Below are 23,645 nucleotides of genomic sequence, written 5' to 3' on the forward strand. Positions count from 1 at the left end.
TAAGTTAAGCTCATCATCTTCGAGATGGTGAGGGAGTTATTTCAATATCTGCTGTACTTGAGGTGTCGGGTAATAATGTAACCGTGTATCGGTAATTTGAATAAAACTACCTATGGGTAAATTTACACCCCCATACGGCGAAAGAACCATCATATGCCCAAGAAGATGGATTATTACGGGCCATACTTGGCATTCCGGTATCCACTTCTGAGGAAATTTGTCTAAAACTACCTATATGTGGTAGGACCTCGAGATGCTAATTCATGAAAAATGATACGAGAAATTAGAAAGAACTTATATACGAAACGAGCGAGCCCGTCAAACTAAAAGTGGCAGTAAAATCTCATTTTCCAATTTTAAAAGGTTTGATTTTCTTTTGTTTTCTTTAATCGCCACAGTATTATTCTGAATTTACGAAATTTTAATGCGGCACTCATTTATAATCCCCCGGCAACCTAAAGACTCAATTGGTTGAAGTTCTCAAATAATTTTTATATAAGTTTTGAAAGTTGCCATAGTAATTTCGTCAAGCAAAATTAACAGAGGGTAATGGTGCCGTCAGGCTAGCAATGCTCTAGACAGATTGTTTTCAAAAACACATTTCATCTCTTTAGTCCTTTAAGTTTAGTCTTTCCTATCCAATCTTTCACGCCTCTACGAATGAAGAAAATAATTCAAGAAAGCATATGTAAGAATCGGAAGATAACTTAAAAAATTGCCTTATGAACACATTATTAATTTCTTATGCAAATTTCTAGTAGATAGATAGAAAACTTCATGTTTTTTGATACTTCCCATTTGTTGACACCTAAATTTTAGCTAACCTTTTAGTCATCGATTGCATTTTAAAATCAGGACTAACCTTGACCCTTACCAAAACTATTAAATCCTTTATTTGTATATTTTTCATATACAATTAGTTTAACTTACAGCATTCCCGCATTGCATTTGCATTTAATCGGACAGGTGGCGAAGAATAGACGGAACTTAAGCGTGTGAATTCGACGAGCAAAACACAAAATTCTGCTGTGGCTCAAAATTCTGCTGTGGCATTGGGGGGGACATGTGGGCCGAAAATTCCATGAGAATAAGGCCTAATCTGGACTAAACTGAGCATAATTTAGAGACTTAAGGATTTAATAGAACCAATTCATCCCTTCATGGACTTAATCTGAAAAATATTTGAAGATAGGGTCTAATTTGTTAAAAGGACAAAGAATTAAGCCCGCGGTTTGACCTACGGTTCCACTATATGAGCATGTCAATGCTTCGCCAAAAGAGGAGGCCACACGTCGATGATACATCGCCATTAGAGAGAAAACAGGCTCCCCGCCAAGCTATAATCTTCCACTTCATCATCCGTGCCTTGACGAAACTCCCTCAGCAACCCCGACGACCGGAGCCATTTTTTGTCCGGGACGACGACCGGTTTCACCGACATCACCCCCTGCGAGCAAGCTAGCCGTTCGTGACGATTATCCCAACGGCAACGCACCCGTGACACCGTTGAGCCGATCCATGCCGAGGCGACACCGACAACCGCTGCGGTTGCCGCTCACTTTTTCTTCGCTGCGCCCGCACTTTATTCTGATCCCGACGAGCCCACGAGACGAGCCGACGTGGCCGCGCCGCCCCGACAATCTGCCGTATCCCGACGATCGGATTCGGCCGTGACGCCGCGACGCCGTCCTTGCTTTAGTTACCGTGGTGGTCCCTATCCGACACCGAAGCAAGCTCTGCAACAGCGGCTCTCGACGTCGCGTCGCAGCACCCCCACCGAGCCGAGAATTCTCTATTCTTGTTTTCCGGGCTTCGGCGAGGATTCGATCACCGTGATCGGCCGTGGTTCGCGATCTACCCTCCGGCCGTGTCGAGCTCCCTACATCCGAGACAATCACCGAGACGGTCCCTCACTTGGCGGAGCATATCCCGTTGCCGGTCGAGCCTCCAAGCCGCGAATAATACTTATAAGCAGTGCCCCAAGATTACCAAGTTTACATATTCGAACCATAATAACGTAGAAGAATTTACGCGCCTGATTTAAAATAATCATTCTTGACGCGGAATATGGACGTTGCAATGCTCAAGAGCTTCTAATCTGTAAGCCCTTTTAATCACTAGCTCGCCTCTCGCGTGTCGTATTTTGTGGCGGAGCTTCTCCCGTCTAAGCCCCTTTAATCACCGGTTTGCGCCTCACGTATCGCATTTTGTGGCGACTCTTTGCGTGAGGTTGTGTGAGCATTATGGTTTAGACCTCATGCGTCGCATTCTGTGGCGACCATTTTGTGGAGGGACTTGAACTCTATTTAATGAGTCTGCAAACCTACCCTCTCATTCAACCCACACTATGCAGTCCTATATTAGACACATTAGGAAACTTTATATCTTTACTTTATTAGACCAATTTATTAATAATAATAATAATTAATTCAGCCCAAATTAGAAATAACTTTTACATTCTCTAGCTTGGGCTATATTAATTAAAATTGTGCTGCATATACGCATCTTTATATTGGTCGAGATAATTCCTATTTGTCAATCTGATCCCATAAAGTCTCAAATACCGAATCATGCTAGTAACTGCACGAGAAGACACAAAGCCATCCATGGGCACAAGTATTCTTAATTTTACTGATATTGTATTCAATATGATAGTGTGCCATACGGATAACACATCAAATAATAGAGTAACTTTATCCGTTATCCTCCTTGTCGATCATGATTTTATTACTTTATGTGTCATAAAACCCGATGTGCCATAGGAGAATATCCTTATGATTCCAATAAACCCACATATGTCTTACATTTATAGTTAACTATACTTTATGCGTAGCTATATTAAGAAAAGAAAAGAAATTAAAATAAATCGAAAATTTGAAAAAAAAAATCAAAATATCAGTAAAAGTTATCCACGTCAACATCAATAATTGCACATAGGACATCCATCAAGAGGATCTTTCATATACAGATTATCCGGGGGAGAGAGAGAGAGAGAGAGAGAGAGGAGGGATTGCCTTCTTATCTTTGTAAATGACGCCATCTTGGAGAAGCTTGTTGATCCTAGCTGGGTTGGTTAGGTACTCAACAGCATTCACGTCTGCGCCACCAGCGTCCATCAAGAAGCCGATTTGCCTGTACTTGCTAATCTCCCCCTTGTGCCCATTTGCTCTTTGGTAATGTTTGATGCCGATCGATCTGTTTAGAGAAAGGCATATATATGGGGTTGGTTTGCCATCCAAATTGCAACTTGTTGGAGAAAAGAAAGATTCCAATTCCTTTAGAAAATAAGGCAAGCTCAATTTATGAAAGAGTTTTTGCTATATTCCGACTAGTCGAACCTACTCACCAGCTGTTTACCGGTCCGGTTTGAAAGCCACACAAAAACAAAATCAAATGATCGTTCAGCACACAATTGGGACAATGATTTTTGTCTGAATTTTGACTCCTAGCTCACCGAAATTGGTTCATGAGTACTCTGATCCAGAATACACATTGCAACCAATCCAAGAATGGAGGGCAAATTTATGCCATATATCAAAAGAAAGATCAACCAAGGACTTTAATGCACCATCCTTCACTGCATCAGCCTTTACCAGCACTACTTGCACCTCGTGTCCCATCCACTTACATTAAACATGAAAGAGGCTCTAACAGAAGCAGTGGTACGTGCAAGTTTTTGCCCTGAATTACCCAAAGGTACGTGAAGTTCTGCAATTAGTCTCCATGACAACTAGGTCATCGGTTGGCAGATGGCCAGTCCAACACGTTTGGCCAAAGAAAAACCCCATTCACCAGCGATGTTGCCTAATAATGCAGTACCATGAATCAAAAAGCATCAAGCCGACTACAACTTTTACAACTCCAGCCCCAAAAAAAAAAAAACAGAACACTTGTACTGCACGCTCTTCTAAAATCAAATTTAAAAAAAAAAATGTCAGCCAAGAAAATGGGGCAACATATTGCTCTGGCAGTATACCGGTGATGATAATTAATATAGAACACCTGGCGAGATGGTTCACAAGTTCTGGTCATCTGTCCTTCCTCTATCCCCACTGCAGCAATAAAAATGGGGCAGCTTGACACGACCGCATACCCTGGAACTAAGACAAGCAAAATATGCAATTGAAGATATATATCAACATGTTTTACTTTTGCCAAGGCACAAGGGGTATTACAAATAGAATAAGTAATGCGTTTGGTAAATAAGAAGTCGAAAATACAATCAAGGTGTGGGATATGCTCTTTGAGTTCATGGGTTGGTGTTCAAGTCTCCTCACCAGCAGTCCATCACAACTAAAAGTAAAAGCTAACTTTGAATAAATTGTTTTCTATTTAATAAACTAAACTGAAATGAGGTTTGGCTGAGCCCAATCCTTTAAGGGGTTCAGATTCGACCAAACTGAATTTACCAATTAAACCATCTAACTTTGAATAAATTGTTTTCTATTTAATAAACTAAACTGAAAAGACGTTTGGCCGAGGACAATCTTCTAAAGAGTTCAGATCCGACCAAACTGAATTTAACAATTAAACCATCTAACTTTGAATAAATTGTTTTCTATTTAATAAACTAAACTGAAAAGACGTTTGGCTGAGGACAATCTTATAAAGGGTTCAGATCCGACCAAACTGAATTTAACAATTAAACCATCACACACACAATTAAAACAGATTGAAGCAGGTTACTGGCTCTCTCTCTCTCATGGTGATACAGGGACTATACAGTTGAAGACATAGAGTGCTAGAGATTGATATATCATCCGTAAGATCCTGCTTCAGCAGTTTAGTCTTTAAGAAAGTGATATAGAAAACTCCTCGAGTTACAAGACACCGCATCAAGTCACAAAAATGACACTGAAAATTGAAAATGCAATTGTTTTTCTTGAATATCCCATCATTCCTTCATTTTAAAAAATTGTAGATACAGTAAAAATGAGATATAAATAATAATGCAAAGATACTTATGTGGATTGAACTATAACTGGAATGGGTTTCAGAGCCTTCGGTCCATTCCTAATACCTTTCTTGTGGCGGGAAACCTGCATTGTTATTAAATAGAAGCCAGTAACAACCCAGACACCATAAGAACTAGTATCTCCAAATCGATGATCTACAAGCACAATCATGCACATATTTGCATTATGGACAAGAATGAACCTAATGTAAACCAAAGGCACAATGAGGTGTAGGACATCAAATTAATCTAAACGGTATAGGCAATTAACTGACCCACAGAAAGTCATAATTGGAGTTGATCGCAACTGTAGACAAAGTAGAAAGATGCAATGGCCAACAAAGGAAAAATCAATGTTGACCAAGGAAAGCAAGAGCATCAGGACAAGGTGCAATAGATTATAACATGTCAACTTTCCCACAGAACTTTCCCTACACTGACTAGATTTAAGTTTAAGCCACCTTCAAAACAAGGAGAATGCATAGAAAAGATTCCAAAGGGTTACAAGTGATATAGTTTACAACATGAATAAAATTATACATCGCTTGAGTTCCATCGAAACCAAATTATGCAAAACTTTAACCAACTTTATTGAACTCAATCCAAGCCATTGGCTTTGTACTGTAAATGACAAAGTACCATATGAAGACAATTCAATTTCTAAGCTACCTTTCTTTCTGTATTCTTGATGGTCAGCATAGTGGATCCTCGCAATAGATAGTTTACCTCCATTATGAAAGCCCCTTTCGGAGTCCGGGATCAGTTCCAAGACATTGTGGGACATAGAAGGTGCCCACAGTGAAATTAACATTGTGGATAATGGGAATGCAATGAAGTTCCACTGTCCATCTTGTGATTACAACATAAACGAATTAACCATCTACAGCAAGAATGGCTAATGACAGGAGAACAACTATCAATAAAACCTCAAGCCACCGAAGACAACCACAATTTTCCTACATCTTTCTTGACATCCAATGTATTCTTGCCGCACATAGCACTAAAAAGAAAATTTCCATATCTCCTTTACTGCTTTTCTACTGACCTCTGCTTATCCCCGGCAAGAAAAGCCAAATGATCACAAAACATCCCAACAAGGCCGAAAAAGCAAAAGAAAATGCTTATGAGACAATGTTTTTTTATCCGAAAGGCATCCTTGCTAACTTCATCAGTTAATGTGGCTACTAATCTATCAGCCCCTATCACATCCGCTGCCCATATCACATCCGCTCTTGTTATCGGTGATCTAACATTACGGATGCGAATTTAGTGAAGTTCCCATCTCAAAGGCTAAAACGAATAGGATAACTACTGACCCCATATCGACACTCTCGAGAACATCTTTTCATTCCACAAGGAGCGGCAGCTTTTAATCATCATGACTAGACACGTCTACTAATCGGAAAAATGACCACATACATCTGTGAGACACATGAAGGATGACCGTCAAACTTTAGTCAACAACAAATTTCTTAAAAGATCATACGAAATATGCAGAGAGCAAAACCAGAGTCAAGAATCAAGAACACTATCCATACACAAAACCCCCCTTAAAACCCACTGACGGAATGGACACATCGACAAAACAAAACTTCGTCAAGGCAATACCTTCTTCTTCGGAACCGCCATGAGCTCCATGGCCCCTCCTAAACGAATCTTGGGAAATCCATCCACATGCGGCTGTCCTCCGGCAACTGGCCGTGCTCGGGCAAGACCAACGGCGAAGACGCGACGACGGGGGAGACGAGGTTATACAAGGGCCCGGGTCGGGCCACGGCCTGAAATCCGCGACTGGGTCCTAGCATCGACCCGCCGCCATGGCCGGCGACGACCCTTTGAACTGCCCTGTGCAACGCCATTCAAGAAGCTCTTTCTTCGGCTGGTTGCCTCCCAGGGAAAGAGAGCTTACCCTTTCAGACCCGGATTCTGGGTCGGGTGGGCTCATGGTCGGACCTAAATCAGCCCGTGATTAAAAAGTTCGTCTTCAAAATGGGATTTGGCAATTCGTACACGCGGGCCCCGTATTTCACCAAATATTTCCTTTAAGAGTATAGCAACACCAAAATTGTGAGAGAGAGCAAACATTTCTTTATATTAGTGGTAGATGCAAGTGTTGACACATTAAACACGTGAGTCAGGTCGGGTTTGGCTGGGCTGAAAATGGAACTAACCCAAATTGACCTATTTTACTTATATTGACCCACTTTTGTGTAAGACAAGTCTAACGATATGTAGCCGACCCAACTCGTACTCAATCCACACTTGATCCAATTCGAGCTTCAGTTGTCGGCAAATTTTCCCCTTATATATGAGAAAGAAATAGCATGTTGAAAATAGCAATCAAACCAATTTGAAAACAAATTAATATGAAAAGCTTACATGATATTAACTTACTAAAAAGTTAGCAAACTTTTTTAGCATTGATGTTAATCATCATATCAATAGCTTCATTCTTATTATTGTGAAGAATTTACAGTAGTTTGCTACTTTCCATAGTGCCCATGGCAGCTGGAGCAGCGAGTAGAACACGAGTGTTTCCCACACAGATAGGTGCTGGTACAACACATCATCCTGGACAAACCCGGTTGCCCTATTGCTCCGGTAGATGGGGGATGCAAGATCTTGGAAAGGAATCACGTGGCAAGAAAAGAGAAAATGGGTTTAGTGAGAGAAAGAGGGAGCGATTGAATTTTGAACATATGGGTTTAGAGAGAGAGAATGAAACGAGAGTTTTATCGCACGGTCGCTAGTGTGGAGGCTTGGTCCATCTATACTTGAGGTATGTACAAAGAAAGAACACTTGTTAATAAATAGCTCATGCCTTTGGTACGTAAAGATCATACGCAATACATATTCTTCGACAAATCACTAATTTAAAAAAATTGCGCATCAATTGCGATAATTCAACGACAATATTAAAATTAATTTTTTTTATCTTATTAAACTTTAAATGCTATCATCAAAATTAAATGTTGTACCTTGATAGTTACCTTTTTTCATCAATAAGTCATCCCCAAATAATTGACAAATGCAATTTACATTATAACACATCAATCCAACTTTAGTCTTCAAAGGGAAAAGAGAATGGTACCTCCGTGAAATCAACAAAATCAACCGCAAAAGTAAGGAAAGGAAAATTGACGATAAAAATTAGTATTGTCATAATTCTAGAATAAGACTGGAAAAGTTAATATATTCTCGTTACTTGGTCGATTTTATTCACGAGGATAGTCCTAATGCTAAAATTACCCTTTGAAAAATACAAAAAAAGAATACATTTTTTATTATTACTATTCTACTCATTACTATTAGTGGTAGTCTGGTATATGCAGGTGTTCACATGTTAAACATGTGAGTTGGGTCGGATTTGGGTGGACTGGAAATGGGTCCGACCCAATTTGACCTATTTTTACTTATGTTGAATCATTTTTGCGTAACACAAGTTTAACGGTCTATACACGACCTAACTCGTATTCAATCCACACTCGACCCAATTCGAGCTTCGGTTCTCAGCAAAATTTTTCCCCTTATATGCGAAAGAAATAGCATATTGAAAATAAAAATCAAACCAATTGAAAACAAATTAATATGAAAAGCTTACACGATAACAAATTACCAAAAAAATTAGCAAACTTGTTTAGCATTGATGTTAGCCATATACTAATAGCTTCATCCTTATTATTGTGGAGAATTTCCAATAGTTTGCTACCTTCCATAGCGCTCGCAGTAGCCGGAGCAACGCTCAAAACATGAGTGTTTCACAATTTGCACCCAGTAGGTGTGCCCAAGTAGACAACTCTCATGCTCATGTCACTAGCTCCCGAGCTCGAGTCCACAGAGGCCGGGCCAGATCCGTCTAGGCTAGGCCCAAGAATTCGGAGCCTATGCCCGAGTCACTAGCACCTCGGCTCAACAGCATCTGGGCTCAATTCTATCGAAGCCGGGCCTAGGGTACCCGACACCCATGCTCGGTTTCTAGTGGCTGGGTCCGGAAATCTCGATTGTCGAGTATCCATTTTATCACATGGATGGTGCATGTCGCTTGAAAGAAAATAAAATCAAGTCTCCCTTTTCAATGGATGGAACCCAATTTCTAATTCGTTTTCAAATTTCAGCCGAACATTCGGAAAATATTATTATTTCTCTGAAAAATGACTTCTTGGAAATATCTTCCGGAAATGTCCAGTTCCCCCGAAACCAAGGTCGTGATCCGGCATTCCAAACCCAGTTAACCCACACAGACCCAGCCATGCAGAGCGTGAGATAGCGGCCAAGGGAGCTCGGGCACATTTTGGAATTCAACGTTCTTCTCAAACAGGATCCCTCCCTGGTCAGACCAACGAACATTGGCTAATGTCCTTCTCACTTCTCATTTTTCAATACTGCGACACTTTTGCTTTATCAGAAGTTGATTTTTCTACTTCTGGAGAGAAGTAAATTTTTTTCTTTGATTTTACTTTTTCAAATGGCTCTAAAATTATTTCTGAAACAAAAAAAAGAAAAAATCCAGAAGTAGAAAAATGAAGTTGCGTAACCATATGAATTTTTGCTCCATAACCACTTATGAAGCAGAAATTCTATTTCAAAAGTGTTGTCATGCGCGCCCTTAGTAACAAGGAAAAAAAAAGTTAGGGAAATGTCTTGGAGTAAATGACTAAAAAGTCTAAATAAGTACATGAGGAGGTAGAACAAATCCAAAATTGTGACATCGATTGAGGTATAGAGTATCTTTTTTCAATGAAATCATGTCAACTTAGACCCGTGTGGGTGCTCTTGTTTCAACCAAATTGTTATGCTCTTTATTTTACTAAAATTCTATACTTTAACTCTTTTTTTCTTTTGTAGCACTAGAACAAGTTCAAAGAATCTATTGCGGCTTTTGAGTGCTTATTCTTGTTTCAACCGAATGAGATGTTTTGGAGTCTTAAGTTTCCATCGTGGTGGTCCGATCCGTTTCATCATCTCGTGTTTCCTCTATTTTTCAAATGCCAATAGTTGTTTTAGAATTATTTCCCACAGCTGCTGTCCTTCCCTTTGCGTTTATGCTTGTAGATTTCTGTAGTTGTCCTTCCTCTTTCTGATATCCGCGTGCCATGATCAGTGATGTGAACTTAACTCTGCATCTACTTCTGCATTGTTCAAATGAACAAACTCGTTACTAGTCTGTCTGCAGTTTAAGCTTATTAAGAGTCTCTTGTACTGTTCATAACAAAGTTTCAGCGCCCAATCGAGTCACGGTGAAATTATAATGGCACACACTACAAATTCACACTTTTTTCTAAGTTAAGTAGACCAAGACGTAGTTTAGTATCAACGGACATTGTGCTGTGGATTTCAGTTATCTGTGATTTGTTTGAGTGTAAAAAATTGTGCTAATTCGAAACTGAAGTACGTGCATCGGAAGTATGGGAACAAACAGTGTTTTTAATAAAACAATAAAATAAATGGGTACCACAAACTCTGCCTTAAAAACAAGAGTCTGATCTCCTTTTTAATTTCCACCTTTTTGTTTTTTTGCCTAGATACTGCAATTATGATATGAACTTGCCGCTCCTTTGATTTGCTTAACGGGCTGAGTACTAAAGTGCTAGAAAAGGGAATGCATAACCTGAGGCAAACCAAACATTTTGTTATTTGTGCACGTGCTGGTGTTTGATTGCCCAAAATTTTGTCCCATAAAGCATTGCTAGCTTTGTTGCCCCTAATAGAATTTTTCCTTGAGCTTTAGTGGCATTCGACATTCATACAAGACTCAAAATACACTTCTCCACTTGATCCATTATACTTCTACTTGATAAGTGAGATATGCATCAATTCCGCCATCTGTTTGCCAAATGGATTCAAGATATTGAAAGTGGTTACCTGTTGAGATTGCTTGATTTCCAATTCTTGCGACTGTGTTGTTTGAGTCCTGAGTATATTATGTTAACTATATTCCCAATGCCCTTGAACATTCAATCTGATAGTGTACGCCCATATTTGGCATTCTTTCGTTTATTTCCTAAACAAAAAGAAGGATATAGGAGAATTTTATATCCAATCCGATTAAAGGCAGCCTTGGGGTTTACTCATGGCAAATGCAAAAGATCACAGTCTTTTTTCTCGTTCTGATAAATTGGAGTAGGTTGTGTTGCGGGCAAATAGTTACATATTTCTAGCATTTTCCTGTAAGCAAGAGTCCTTAGCCAATTGTTTAGACGGAAGAGGCACAAAAATAGAGAAGATTGAGTCTTTTATATTATTTAGTGGATGTCATTTCAAGATGATGGAAAGCTTAGGCTTTCATCAAGTGAGCTTATTTTGAAGTTGGTGAAGCTTTGTCAAGATTTGTCAGCATGTTTAGAGCCTCTCAGAAGTTTCAGAATTAACAATCCTTGTGGAAGGTGCTTCATAGGCTTGATTTGGTTTTGACACTTCGTTATCTTGTTGTGTTTTGGTGTGACTTGTCATCTTTGGTATGTCTTGTATTTGTTTTATCGTGGGAGGTCGTGCTACAGTGTTTAGGGCCAGATGTTTTGTGCTTAGGGCAAGATACATACTTGGTTCTTAGTAGATAAGGTGGACTATTTGTTCCTGTAACGATTGGTTTTGTGTTGGTACTCTTGCTGTGCCTTTAGCAATAAATTTCTTATACATAAAGGTTTCTATCACCTTATTTCACTTGATTTTCTAGTGGCTCCCCCTGATAGTTCATTGTACGTTTTGGCCATTTTTCTTTTGTTGGATTCTGAGCTGTTTCTTCCTTTTCTTCTAATGTGAAATACTACAATGTTGTGGAAAAAATGAGTTGTCTCTTGTGATTGTTCATGCGTCTACTTTCTTATACATTTACCACCATTTACATGAGTAGTTTTCTAAATAAGAAACATACTAGATAGTATGAATAATAGGGGAATTTTGATATTATTTAGGGACAATTTCAAAGAAGAGTTTGAAGTGAGGTCATTTTCTCAAAAGAGGGTCTACAGTGGACTTTCTCTCAAATAATGGCCTAAAGTGGCAAACTTAATCTCAAACAAAGGCCTAATCTCACTAAAAGCCAAATCTTATTTTTAGCTAGTGGTACTTTCGTCTAAGGGTTTCTAAAAAAATTTCTTTCTTTTTTCTCTTTTTGTTATTGTTTTCTTTTTCTGTCTTTCTCTCTCTCGTTTTTTTTTTTTTTCCAATCCTCTTCCTCGCGCCTACATTTTACTCTTCAAATCTCCTCTTCCAAGGTCCTTTAATCTCTGCCCGCTAACCTCACCATCAATGCCCTCAACTTGGTACGCCGCTACCCTTGGCAGCAAAACAAAGCGCCTTCGCCATCAGATGGAGGTCGATTTGAGCCCTAAATTGGGCATGAAGGAGCCGAGATTTTACTCTCGTCCTCGATTTGAGACCCATATCTCTTCTTCGTGGTTGAGCATTGGTGATGGCCGAAGATGAAGCTAGGAGTTGTAAGCCATTAGCTCGTCATCCTCAATGCTCGAACTCAGATTCGTCCTCGAGCAAGTTCTCGTCAGTCTCAACAATGAGAAGCTGGATTTAATATAGGTTTTTGTGGCTGGATTAATCTCTTCGATCCCTTCAAGAGATTTCTCTTGAATCTCTTGATGTATATGGTTGCAATAACATGATATAGTTGTTTCGGACATTAGTAAGTCCTAAAACTGCCACATCTAAGGCCCGTTTGGACCTCGAGATCCCTTATATGTAAAGCAATTAAAGGGTATTCGCCATCATCAGGGAGGAAAAGATATAATGACAATTAGGGGCTGGCGGTGGAGAGTGTCGACTCCACATCTGCTGGGTAGACCTGTATAGTAGCGACTCGCGCTCGGGGTGAGTCATCGGAGCTTCAACTCCTAAGTTGTCAACTCCGCATGAGTGTCTGATCGATTTCCAAATCTTGGAAGGACAGAAGTCAGGTGCTGGAATGAACCGTGGAGATGATAAGCAGAGCGGGACAAGGCCAAGAAGGAAGCATAATGACTCTGTAAACAACACCCCTTCATCCTTCCGTTCTTCAATTTCTCTCCCAAAGCTGAAGCACTTGCAGCTACACAATTTACCCCAGCTGAAGAGCATATGTGAAGTCCCAATTACTTGCTATTCCATGAAAGTTATAGTGGTATCCAAATGCCCAGAATTGAATAGGATTCCTTTGCAATTGGGATTACGTGATATTGAGAGGGACAAGTAAAAGGAGAGAGAGAGTAAGAAAAAGCACCTCTAAATATCAACAATCACCATATTTACTGGGCATATATTCTCTGTTTTATGTATCAATCTTTTAGCAGTTGTAAATTAAGATGGAGGTGATGCAGAGCCAAGGAGGCGTGAGGAAGATGAAAGAAAATGAAGAAAGAAAGAAAAGAAAACAAATAGATAAAAAGAGAAAAGATGAAGAAAAAAGAAAAGATAATTAAAAAGAGGCCATTGGGCAAAAATATCTCTACCCACATATAAGATTTGGTCAACCGATGAACTCAGGCCCTTCCTTGAGAGTAAGGTGGCTACTTTAGACCCTTGTTTGAGACGAGGTCGAATAAGGGTCCTTTTTTGAAAAAACGGCTTCACTTCAGTCCCTTATTTGAAATTTTCCTATTTTTTTATAGAAGGTTTGATTTGGGAAAAGACTATTCAATTGAGATATGTTGGATATCTTTTGATCGGTTATATTTGTGTTTGAACAAGTTAAATGAATAACCTAATTATTCCGGAAGAACACAAAAAAAAAAAAATTTGTTTACCAAGCAAGAAAGTGCGTAATAAAGTTCAAATTCTAACAGCAAGAAGTTTGCTGCATCTATTAGAAGTATAGTACTAACTTAGTTCTTTATGGTTATCTCATTATATGTTATTTGAACCAATGATACTTGCATTCCATTTAACTCTGACTATGTTTGTTTACATAGCCTATCCCAAGCTAGGGTAAAGGAGGAGGGTTGCGTCGGGCGTTGCGAATATCCTTAGTGTGTATGCCTCCCAAGTTGGACTGCAAGCATCTGATAAGAACAGATTTTAGGAAGAACTGGAGGAGATTTTAAGGGAGACACCACACAAGGAGAAGATATTCATGGGAGGGGATCTAAATGGACATGTTGGTCAAAGTAGTGGAGGTTTTGATAGAGTTCATGGGGGTTTTGGCTATGGGACTAAAAATGAGGCTGGCGAAGACATCTTGAGCGTGGCATTAGCTTATGATTTGATGTTGACAAATACTTTCTTTAGGAAAAGAGAGTCACATCTAATCACTTTTTGTAGCGGTCAAAATTGCAGCCAGATTGATTTCTTTCTTGCTAGAGGAGAGGATAGAGCCTCGTATGTAGATTGTAAAGTCTATCCTGGAGAATGCGAAACTACGCAACATAAGTTGATAGTCTTAGAGGTTCGATATAACAAAGTACAACAAATGCAGAGAAGTGTTGAGAATCCAAGAATAAGATGGTGGAAGTTAAATGAGGCAAAACGAACAGTTTTCAAGGAAAGAATGCTTCACGAAGGACCGTGGCGACTAGAGGGCGAAATAAATATGTTGTGGAACGAGATGTATAACTACGTTAAAAGAGTGGCAAGCGGGGTGTTAGGGGAAAGTAAAGGGAATGGACATCAAACAAAGGAAACTTGGTGGTGGAATGAAGGCACTTGTCGATCTCGATGGTCGATTCTTTGGGGGACGAGTGGTTCATGCAACCTTTTATGACGAAGAGCGGTTCGGTAAGAACGAATTGGCTCCTATGCCAGGTGAAATCCCTGGTTTCTAACAGGTAGCAATTTCCTTCTCATGAGCTGCCTCGTTAAGCCATTTAAGGAAATGCTGTGTCAGATTTAGAATTTGATGTTTATCAGGTGACATGGGAGTAAAAGGCTTAAAACATCGCCATGACTCAGCACTTTTGGACATCAATTTATATGTTTTGTGTCTGAGCAATGCGCATGATTTTTCTTGGACCGGGAAAAGGTTGTTTGATTAGGGATTGTTATCATTTTGTTAGCAAGCACACTTAAAAGACAACCAAATATGATTTTCTTTTGAACCATCAATCTTGGGACTTTTTATGTGCACTTCTGCCGTTAAGTGTGTCATGCTCAAAAGCTTTGTCGCTCCTATTAATTGCAAACGGCACCTATTTCTACATTTATGGTTCTAAGACTGGTAACTGATCATTATTCATCGATAGATAGGAGATTTAATTGTAAATGGAAGGAGCATGTTTATGAAGAATCCATGTTGTTAACTGCTCAATAGTGTCCTCTTCCTCTGTTTTAGATGTCAGAAATTCGTTTGTCTTCATGGCTACTTTTTTGGGGTTGGCCATGTACTGAATGGCACAACAAAAGAACTGATGGAGGATGAAGTTGGTCATCCGGAAAAAGGAAAATGAGACATGGTGGTAAATGAAGCTTTCTACAGCCAGCTATAAAAGGGAAAACAGCATCACTTCAGTATCCGCATGCTACGCGAAAGAAGGAAAATTCGAGACACCATTAGTTTTGTGTATTGGCTTCTTGACACTTCTTGTAGATCTAGTGAAAAGTCTGCGCGATGCACGGTTCTGGGACTGATACACATTAGTATATACGACTTGGATATCTCTGGATCAGATGTGTTTCTGCATATTCTGCAGTATGGTACTCCGTATCCGTAAGGAGTTGGTTCAGGTTCACTTGCATGGGGTCGAGAGATTAGCCTTCGTGCAATTGAATATCATGAGCTTATTTTGGATTTTACATCGTCTAGTATATTTGAAGTTTGCAGAACATCTTGTTCATGACACCCCCACTGTTCATAGTCCATTCTTTATTCGAATGATTCAATAGACTAACTGCATTTTTGCTGCTAGCGATGTGCTTGTGTAATCAATATTGATTTATACCCCAATTATTCATGTCTCTCTTAGATGAATTGAAGAAAATTACATTGAGAATGCACGTTCTAACACGTAAAGCTGATCTCGGGTGAAATTACTTTCATGACAATGAATTTACGCCAAGCCACTTGGAGATGATCCCAATAAGGGAAATTTATTCCTAGACATGGTCTATTTCTATCCGTCGGAGTAATTTACTGAACCTCCATAGATAAGATAGATGGATTCCCGCCAAATATATGCATGCTTACTAGATACCCTTCTGCTAATAACGTTCATTGCAAGTGCACATTATAGGAAAAGGGAAAATTCGAACGAATTGCATGCGGATTGACGCAGGGGGAGAGGGGTGTTTCGATTCTTGGGGACCGTCGGATCAAAAACAGAGAAACTCGCCCCTTAATCGAAGAGTCTTTGAGTTTGTTTGTGAATTTACGACATTTATACAGGAGTTGTGAAAAGTTGCAAGAATATTACAACTCGAGAGGCCATAGAACCGCGCAGGGAGAGGGTGAGAAATTCATGGAGGGGTCACATGTAGAGAAACCACAAAATGGCAATCATAAAATTATGGATCACACAAATTTCTGTTGAAAAGAAAAAATATTCGCGTGGAGAAAACTGTATTGCTCACCCGATCCTTGTTATGACGGCTTCGGTCACGCCAACAGATTTATTTGCCCCGACGTGTTGCAAAAACTCGCTATAGACAATGATCCAATCCGAAGAATAATCAGATAATGTTTTGCATCAATAATTCAACCTTGATGGTGAATCGGTAGTGTAGGCCCAGCCGACCATGTTTTATCCCTAGGGCGACTGGGCAAGCTTAGGCACTTGCCTAGGCGCAAAGAGCATTCATGTTGAGTATGCTCAAAGTCGGATGTTCCGAATCTCATAATTTACTTGTAACGAGAATAATATCTTGAGATCGGCACTTGTGGCTTCCAAATTCCGGTATAAGTTTAACTAGTTAACTAATTTGAACCGCATCGATATACAAGATAGTTTGAATTTCAATAAACACTGATTAACATGCCATAAAGTATGTGGTAATTGTACAGGGCAATGCATCAAATACCTACCTTGCAAGTTCCAAAAATTGCAAATTGGTTTAAGCTCCGAGTGATTAGCTGGTCTTGTTTGCCACACTTGAGTGATTAGTGGCATTAAACTGTAAAAGTTGAATGCAGTGAAATGGAATATCGTCAAGTCGACTTACTGCTCAATCTTTGAAAACCCTCATGACACATGTGATCTCTATTTTGAATGTCCAAGAGGTGACATGTATCTGCATGTGTACATCCTTAGCCGCAAGTCCCAAGAATTATGGTTCTAATGTGCGTTGCGCGAAATGTCACAAGATTGAAACCTCTGCCTTGGATTTTTTTCCTTTTATCTTGTCCTTTACATAATGCATTAAAACCAACGTTTGGTATAAGGGGTTGAGAGGCTTAGTTTGCCCGTATTATGACGTATAAATGGATATTTTTTGTCACACACCTATAATGTAGAGAGAGACACATTAACTGATGCTAAAACTGATTAATCGCTCATACCCCATAGCTATTGCAGTTAATCCATATCTAGAATTAGGTAAGGAGGAGTTCTAAGAATAATTTAGGAAGAAATGGTAGGATTACTCGGAGCGTAACTCTTTCGAAACTTACCTCGGCAACTTGAAGCATTGCTTCTATTAGGATAAGCAAGATGGATTGACCGAATCAGGAATCACCCGGACTAGCCGGTTCGGTCTAGTTCCCTAGGGCACTATTTCTATTCTCGATTCCATAAAATTGGAAGCGATGATTTTCTTAAATCTAATAATTCGCCGATTCCAGGGGGAGTTGGACTGACTAGACTGGTATTATTTATTCATTTATTTCTTAAATGTAAACCTAATAATCCACCATTTTTTATTTCTTAAATGAAAATCTGATTTTAATAAATATATTAAAATAGCGTCCGGAAATCGATCGTTCCGAGCCGGTTCCTACTCCCGAAAACTGGGAACCATTCTAGGAACTGGTCAGCATCCCTCCTTCCTATAGGCTTTGAGCCGAAAGAGAATGAGATGGAACCCTAAAGAGATTGAGAGAGAAAATGTTGGAAGGAGAAAAATCGTATACATAACGTCGGTCACAACACAAGCTTTGTTTCTTTCACGAAAAATGACTGATCTAAAAAATATTTTTCCTAAAAGTAATCGCTTGTATCAATTACAAAAATCAATGAACGACTAATCTTTTTGTCGTTCATGATAATATTTAGATATAATTGCCAGAAGTAATGAGAACATATTCCATTATATAACCATTTCAAGCGACACGAGCGATTATTTTTGGAAAGATATTTTCTAGATAGTTCATGTTTCGCAAAACAAACGCATCCTCGAGACTAGCACTCGCGCACGGTTAATTTCGCGTCCTTGAGAGCGAATAAAAGAAAGATAAACGTATGGACTCGCGAAGGATTAACGTGGTTGGGGATCTGGGAGCAACCATTGCCTTGCTTGACTTCATTTAACAAGACTCAAGCAATGAATAAAAAAAACAACCAAACATAATTTGACTTGTGACGCGACAAATTGTTGTCATTTGTTGCTCGTTTTATTCCTGAATTGATTGCAGAAAATCGGAGTTTCAATAGTTAGCCAGCAAACGCTTCTGTGATGTAAAAAAAGAAAAATTCTTACTTATGTTTGCCTCGTCATGTTGATGAATAATTAGCATTTCTTTCGCATGACACGAGATTTAATTTTCGGGGCCGTCGTAAGAGACCCTAACAATTTTATGCTACAAATTGATCGATTGGCTAATATCAATCTAAACATGGACTTACCATCATGCAATGCAATACACAAGGTAAAAAGAGAGTAAAATAACTAATTACGGGGACAAAAAGGATGGATCTCTCAAATCGAGTTAAAGTTAATTTTAATATGATTTGATTTACTTTCCCAATAATAAGTGGCTAAATATGCTTAAATATTCTTTTCTTTAGGTTGAGATCTTTACTTTCACTTGAGGACAAGTTTGGAATGAAATCGAGTAAAAGGGAGGCAAAAACCTCTGGCTTCCATTAATATCAGGCCAACAAATTGGGCAATTTATCAAGAGATTTCAAAACATTTCATCGATCTTTTTCAGCATATCTGGAAATCTATGCGTAGGGACACCAAAGGTCATTTGCAATTGCAATTGCAATCATGCCATTTTTCATAAATTTTTTGGAAATCAAATTATGCGGTACTTCTATTTTGCTAAACAATCATACATAGACGATAAGCCGCGCGATCACGGCGGTCATAAAGCGCATCAAGCTGACGGCGATGTGGTGCGAGACGCGCGCTCACGTGCAACGGTTTATCGTAGTTACGACAACATTCGAGGATTTACTATGTGAGATTAGTGCCTAAGGACAATAATATGCTGCCGGAGGATGGATGCAACCAACTTAGCGCATCAGGATCGCTTCAATTTGGAGTAACCATTTATCACCCTCCTTTTGGCCTTTTTGTGTGCCTTTACTTCTTGTTGTAGCAACCCAAAATGGGTGATTTTGATGCTCCAGGAGAGTCACGTTGGGCTGGTGGGGCATGCCTCGTTGAGTGTTGAAATACGATTAGAATGAAGTTCACAGGATTCAAAGTCTTGAGAAGTGATTGAGAAATCAAACTTTATCTTTAGGCATATATTCCGATCTTCTCGGTTGAAATAGAATATGCTCGTTCTAATACCATTGCCAGAACTTGAATTTGTCGCTTTACTTATCTCCTGGGCAAATGCAGAGAATTGCTTAACAATTACGCATCCAAAAGTAGTGTCGTGAGTACTGTAATCACGGGTGTTTCGAAAAGCGTATGGCTTTTTCGTTCCTGTAATGGTATGCGGGATGAATGAATTCTCCTATATTTGATCTCTATATCGAATTATTGGTTATAAATAGGGGCCGTTCTGTGGTAAATTCAAGACTCATGTTGTTTTGATCTTGCTTTGTCCTCTCCCCATATAATCTTAAGTTTGACGGGTCTTTGAGACATTGCCCCATCGTTGCACCTTTCGATGCCGACACTCAGTTCAACCATGGCATTTTCGCTGCTCCCCCCGAATGCTCGCGAGCCGTGGAAGGAGTGGGAGCTACGGTTCCTCGTCCTTCTCAGCTTGTTCCTCCAATTGACCCTTGCGACTCTAGGCTTCCGGAGGAAATCCATCTACAAGTACTGGATCCAAGTCGTGGTCCGGACGACGTACCTATCGGCCGAATCCATCGCGACCCTCACGCTCGGTGTCCTCTCGAACCGCCTGGCCAACCTCAAGGAAGTGGAGGGGTCGATCGATCTCAAGAGCCGGATCACCGCTTTCCGGGCCCCGTTCCTTCTCCTCCACTTGGGCGGTCCCGACGCGATCACCGCGCACGCCCTGGAGGACAATGAGCTATGGTTAAGGCAGTTGGCGCGGCTTTGCGTCCAGGTAGGACTAGCTTGTTACATCTACTTCATGGCCTTGTCGGGGTCCACGCTGTCGATATTAGCGGCCGGCGTGATCCTGGTCGGGTTCATCAAATATGCAGAGAGGACATTGTGCTTGTACTTGGCGAGCAAAAGTCGACTTCGAGATTCGATGCTTTCGCTTCCCGATTTCGGTCCCATATACCCCAGGATAATGCAGCAAGTACACTCTGAAGAAAGAGGAGGGTTATCGAGTCGGCATCGACGAGGTCACGGAGGCTCCGGCACCAGAGGATCTCCCGGTGAACAGCAGTCAATCCGGCAATGAAGAGAAAGCCACGATTCTGGTCAAAGCCTACGAGTTGTTCAAGATCTTCAAGCTTCTCTTCGCCGGCCTCATCCTCAACTCCGGCGACCTGGAGGCCAAGAAGCGCATGTTCACGAACCGTGATATGGACTCGGAGGCGGCTTTCGGGATCGTGGAGATAGAGCTTGGGTTCATGTTCGATCTGCTCTACACCAAGGCGCCGCTGCTGAGCTTTGCTTGGGGCGTCATTCGTTGCGGCATTAATCTCTCGGTGCCGTGTGCCGTGTTGGTATTCTTCTCCCTACGGGACGGGAAGGATTACCCCAAAGTCGACGTCTGGATCACCTTCTTCCCGATAAGCTCGGCTATTCTTTTAGAGATTTACGCAGCTCTTCTCGCAATTTCGTCCGATTGGGTCGACCACCGGCAGCTCCGGAGACCCGGGGAATCCGCGGTTTCATCCATCGTGGCTTTTCTATGGGTCCGCCAGCACCAAAGATGGTCGAATTCCGTGGCCCAGTTTAGCCTCTTGGGATTATCTATCGGGAAAAGACGCGGGATCTTCAGCAAGTGCCCGAGGCTCGCCAAGTTAGAGAAGAAGCTGGAGAAGAACTTCTCCGTCGGTTACAAAAAGTTCAAGAGCAACATCAAAGATTGGATCTTTCGTCACATGATGGACACAGTCAATCTGAAACGGACCAACAGAGTGACGAGCTGGTGGACTACTCTTGAGCTGGAGACTAGCGGAGGCTTGGAGCAGTCAAACCAGGATGAGCTTAACTGGAGCGTGGAAAATATGGAGTTCGACCAGAGCATCCTCATCCGGCACATAGCCACCGAGCTCGCCGCCAGCAAGGACCATGGCAGCAGACGGAACCAAAGACCGGAAGACATCATCAACTTCAAGATGAGTAAGTTGGTATCTCGGTACACGATCTATCTTTTAGTACTCCATCCTTCCATGTTGCCGACAGGGATAGGGATGCTTCGATACGAAGACACTTTCGTCGACGCTCAGAAGTTCTTCGAGGACAAGCTAGCCGTGTTGTCGAGGGAAGAAGGCAGCATCTTCTCATGGGTTGTCCGGAAGTGGCGGAAATTATACAAGGAAGAGCAACATTCCCACACCCGTGTTAAAAGCTGCGAAAAGATGCACAAGTCAGCAGTGTCGCGCGATCTCTGCGAAGTCCGCCATCTTCTGCTCCAAGTAGGGACTCGGCTGCCCGCCGAGAAAATACGCGGCGGCAAAAGCAGGTCGGTGCTGTTCGATGCGTGCCATCTCGCGTCCTAGTTGAACGGTATCGAGCGTAACGACTTCAGCAAAAAATGGGAGTTGATCGGCCAGGTCCGGGTGAAGTTTCTGATGCAAGCGGCTTGCCGGAGCAAAGGCTGGGAACACACCGAGAGCCCGAGCAGAGGAGGAGAGCTCCTCGGCCATGTTTGGCTTCCGATGGCGCATCTCGGCATGGCGGATCCGGTACAGACCGCCGAAGCACAATGCATCACCAAGCCGATCATGAAATAGAAACTTTGAGGTGGGAATGTGTCTTGTGGTTAACCTAATGTGGTTTGAGTAAGACGAATAAATTAAGCTCATCATCTTCGAGATGGTGAGGGAGTTATTTCAATATCCGCCGTACTTGAGGAGTCGGGTAATAATGAAACTGTGTATCGGTAATTTGAATAAAACTACCTATGGGTAAATTCACATCCCATAGGGGAAAGAATCGTCGTATACCCAAGAAGATGGATTATCACAGGCCATACTTGGCATTCCGGTATCTACTTTAGAGGAAACTTGTCTAAAACTACCAATATGTGGTAGGACATCGAGATGCTAATTCACGAAAAACGATATGAGAAATTCGAAAGAATTCATATAGGGAACAAGAGAGCCCCGTCAAACTAAAAGTGGCCAGGAAAATCTCATATTCCAATTTTAAATGGTTTGATTTTCTTTTGTTTTCTTTAATCTCCACGGTATTATTCTGAATTTACGAAGTTTTAATGCGGCGATCGTTTATAAACCCCCAACAACCTGAAGACTCAATTGGTTGAAGTTTTCAAATAATTTTTCTATAGGTTTCGGAAGTTGCCATAATAATTTCGTCAAGCGAAATTAACGGAGGGTAATGGTGCCGTCGGACTAGCAATGCTCTAGACAGATTGTTCCCAAAAACACGTTTCGTCTCTTTAGTCCCTTGAGTTTAGTCTTTCCTATCCAATCTTTCACGCCTCTCCAAATAAAGAAAATAATTCAAGAAAGCATATGTCAGAATCGGAAGATAACTAAAAAAATTGTCTTATGAACACATTTTTAATTTCTTACCCGAATTTCTAGTAGATAGATAGAAAAGTTCATGTTTTTTTACACTTCCCATTTGTTGACATCTAAATTCTGGCTATCCTTATAGTCATCGATTGCATTTTAAAATTAGGATTAACCTTGGCCCTTACCAAAAATATTAAATCCTTTATTTGCATAGTTTTCATATAGGATTAGTTTAACTTCCAGCATTCCTGCATTGCATTGCATTTGCATTTAATCAGACTGGTGGCGACGAATAGAACGGACTTAATTGTGCGAATTCGATGAGCAAAACACAAAATTCTGCTGTGGCATTGGGGGGGGACATGTCGGCCGAAGATTCCATGAGAATAAGGGCTAATTTGGACTAAACTGAGCACAATTTAGCGACTTAAGGATTTAATAGAACCCAATCCATCCCTTCATGGACTTAATCTGAAAAATATTTTAGGATAGGGTCTATTTTGTTAAAAGGACAAAGAATTAAGGCCGTGGTTTGACCTACGGTTCCACCGTATGAGCATGTCAATGCTTCGCCAAAAGAGGAGGCCACACGTCGATGATATATCGCCATTAGAGAGAAAACGGGCTCTCCGCTAAGCTGTAATCTGTCACTTCATCATCCGCGCCTTGACGAAACTCCGTCAGCAACCCCGACGACCAGAGCCATTTTTTGTCCGGGACGACGACCGGTTTCGCCGACATCACCCTGTCGCGACCTTCAAAAAATAGACGAGTTAATTTTCGGGCTAATGGATTACCCGATTAATTAA

The 23,645-nt window shown here is 40.8% G+C and overlaps 2 protein-coding genes across 7 annotated transcripts in view; one reads left to right on the plus strand and one right to left on the minus strand.

The window, feature by feature from the left end:
• The window catches only part of LOC115734008 (DNA-damage-repair/toleration protein DRT111, chloroplastic), a 63,756-nt gene that overhangs the window by 14,401 nt on the left and 25,710 nt on the right, over window positions 1–23,645 (plus strand). The window contains exons 3-4 of one of the 6 annotated variants that reach the window (XM_048285125.1): window positions 14,578–14,703; window positions 15,207–15,699. In XM_048285125.1, coding sequence (XP_048141082.1) covers window positions 14,578–14,700 — 123 coding nt within the window. In that variant the 3' untranslated portion in view covers window positions 14,701–14,703; window positions 15,207–15,699. Of the gene's footprint in view, window positions 1–14,577; window positions 14,704–14,785; window positions 14,881–15,117; window positions 15,183–15,206; window positions 15,700–23,645 lie in introns of those variants that run through there. The other 5 variants (XM_048285124.1, XM_048285128.1, XM_048285126.1 and 2 more) reach the window with 5 other exon arrangements.
• LOC125316544 overlaps window positions 4,696–23,645 on the minus strand; it is a 35,737-nt gene continuing 16,787 nt past the window's right edge. The window contains exon 2 of the mRNA XM_048285146.1: window positions 4,696–5,039. Coding sequence (XP_048141103.1) covers window positions 4,962–5,039 — 78 coding nt within the window. The 3' untranslated portion in view covers window positions 4,696–4,961. The remainder of the gene's footprint in view (window positions 5,040–23,645) is intronic.

The sequence above is a fragment of the Rhodamnia argentea genome, chromosome 9 (genome assembly GCF_020921035.1).
Source record: "Rhodamnia argentea isolate NSW1041297 chromosome 9, ASM2092103v1, whole genome shotgun sequence".
NCBI lineage: Eukaryota > Viridiplantae > Streptophyta > Magnoliopsida > Myrtales > Myrtaceae > Rhodamnia > Rhodamnia argentea.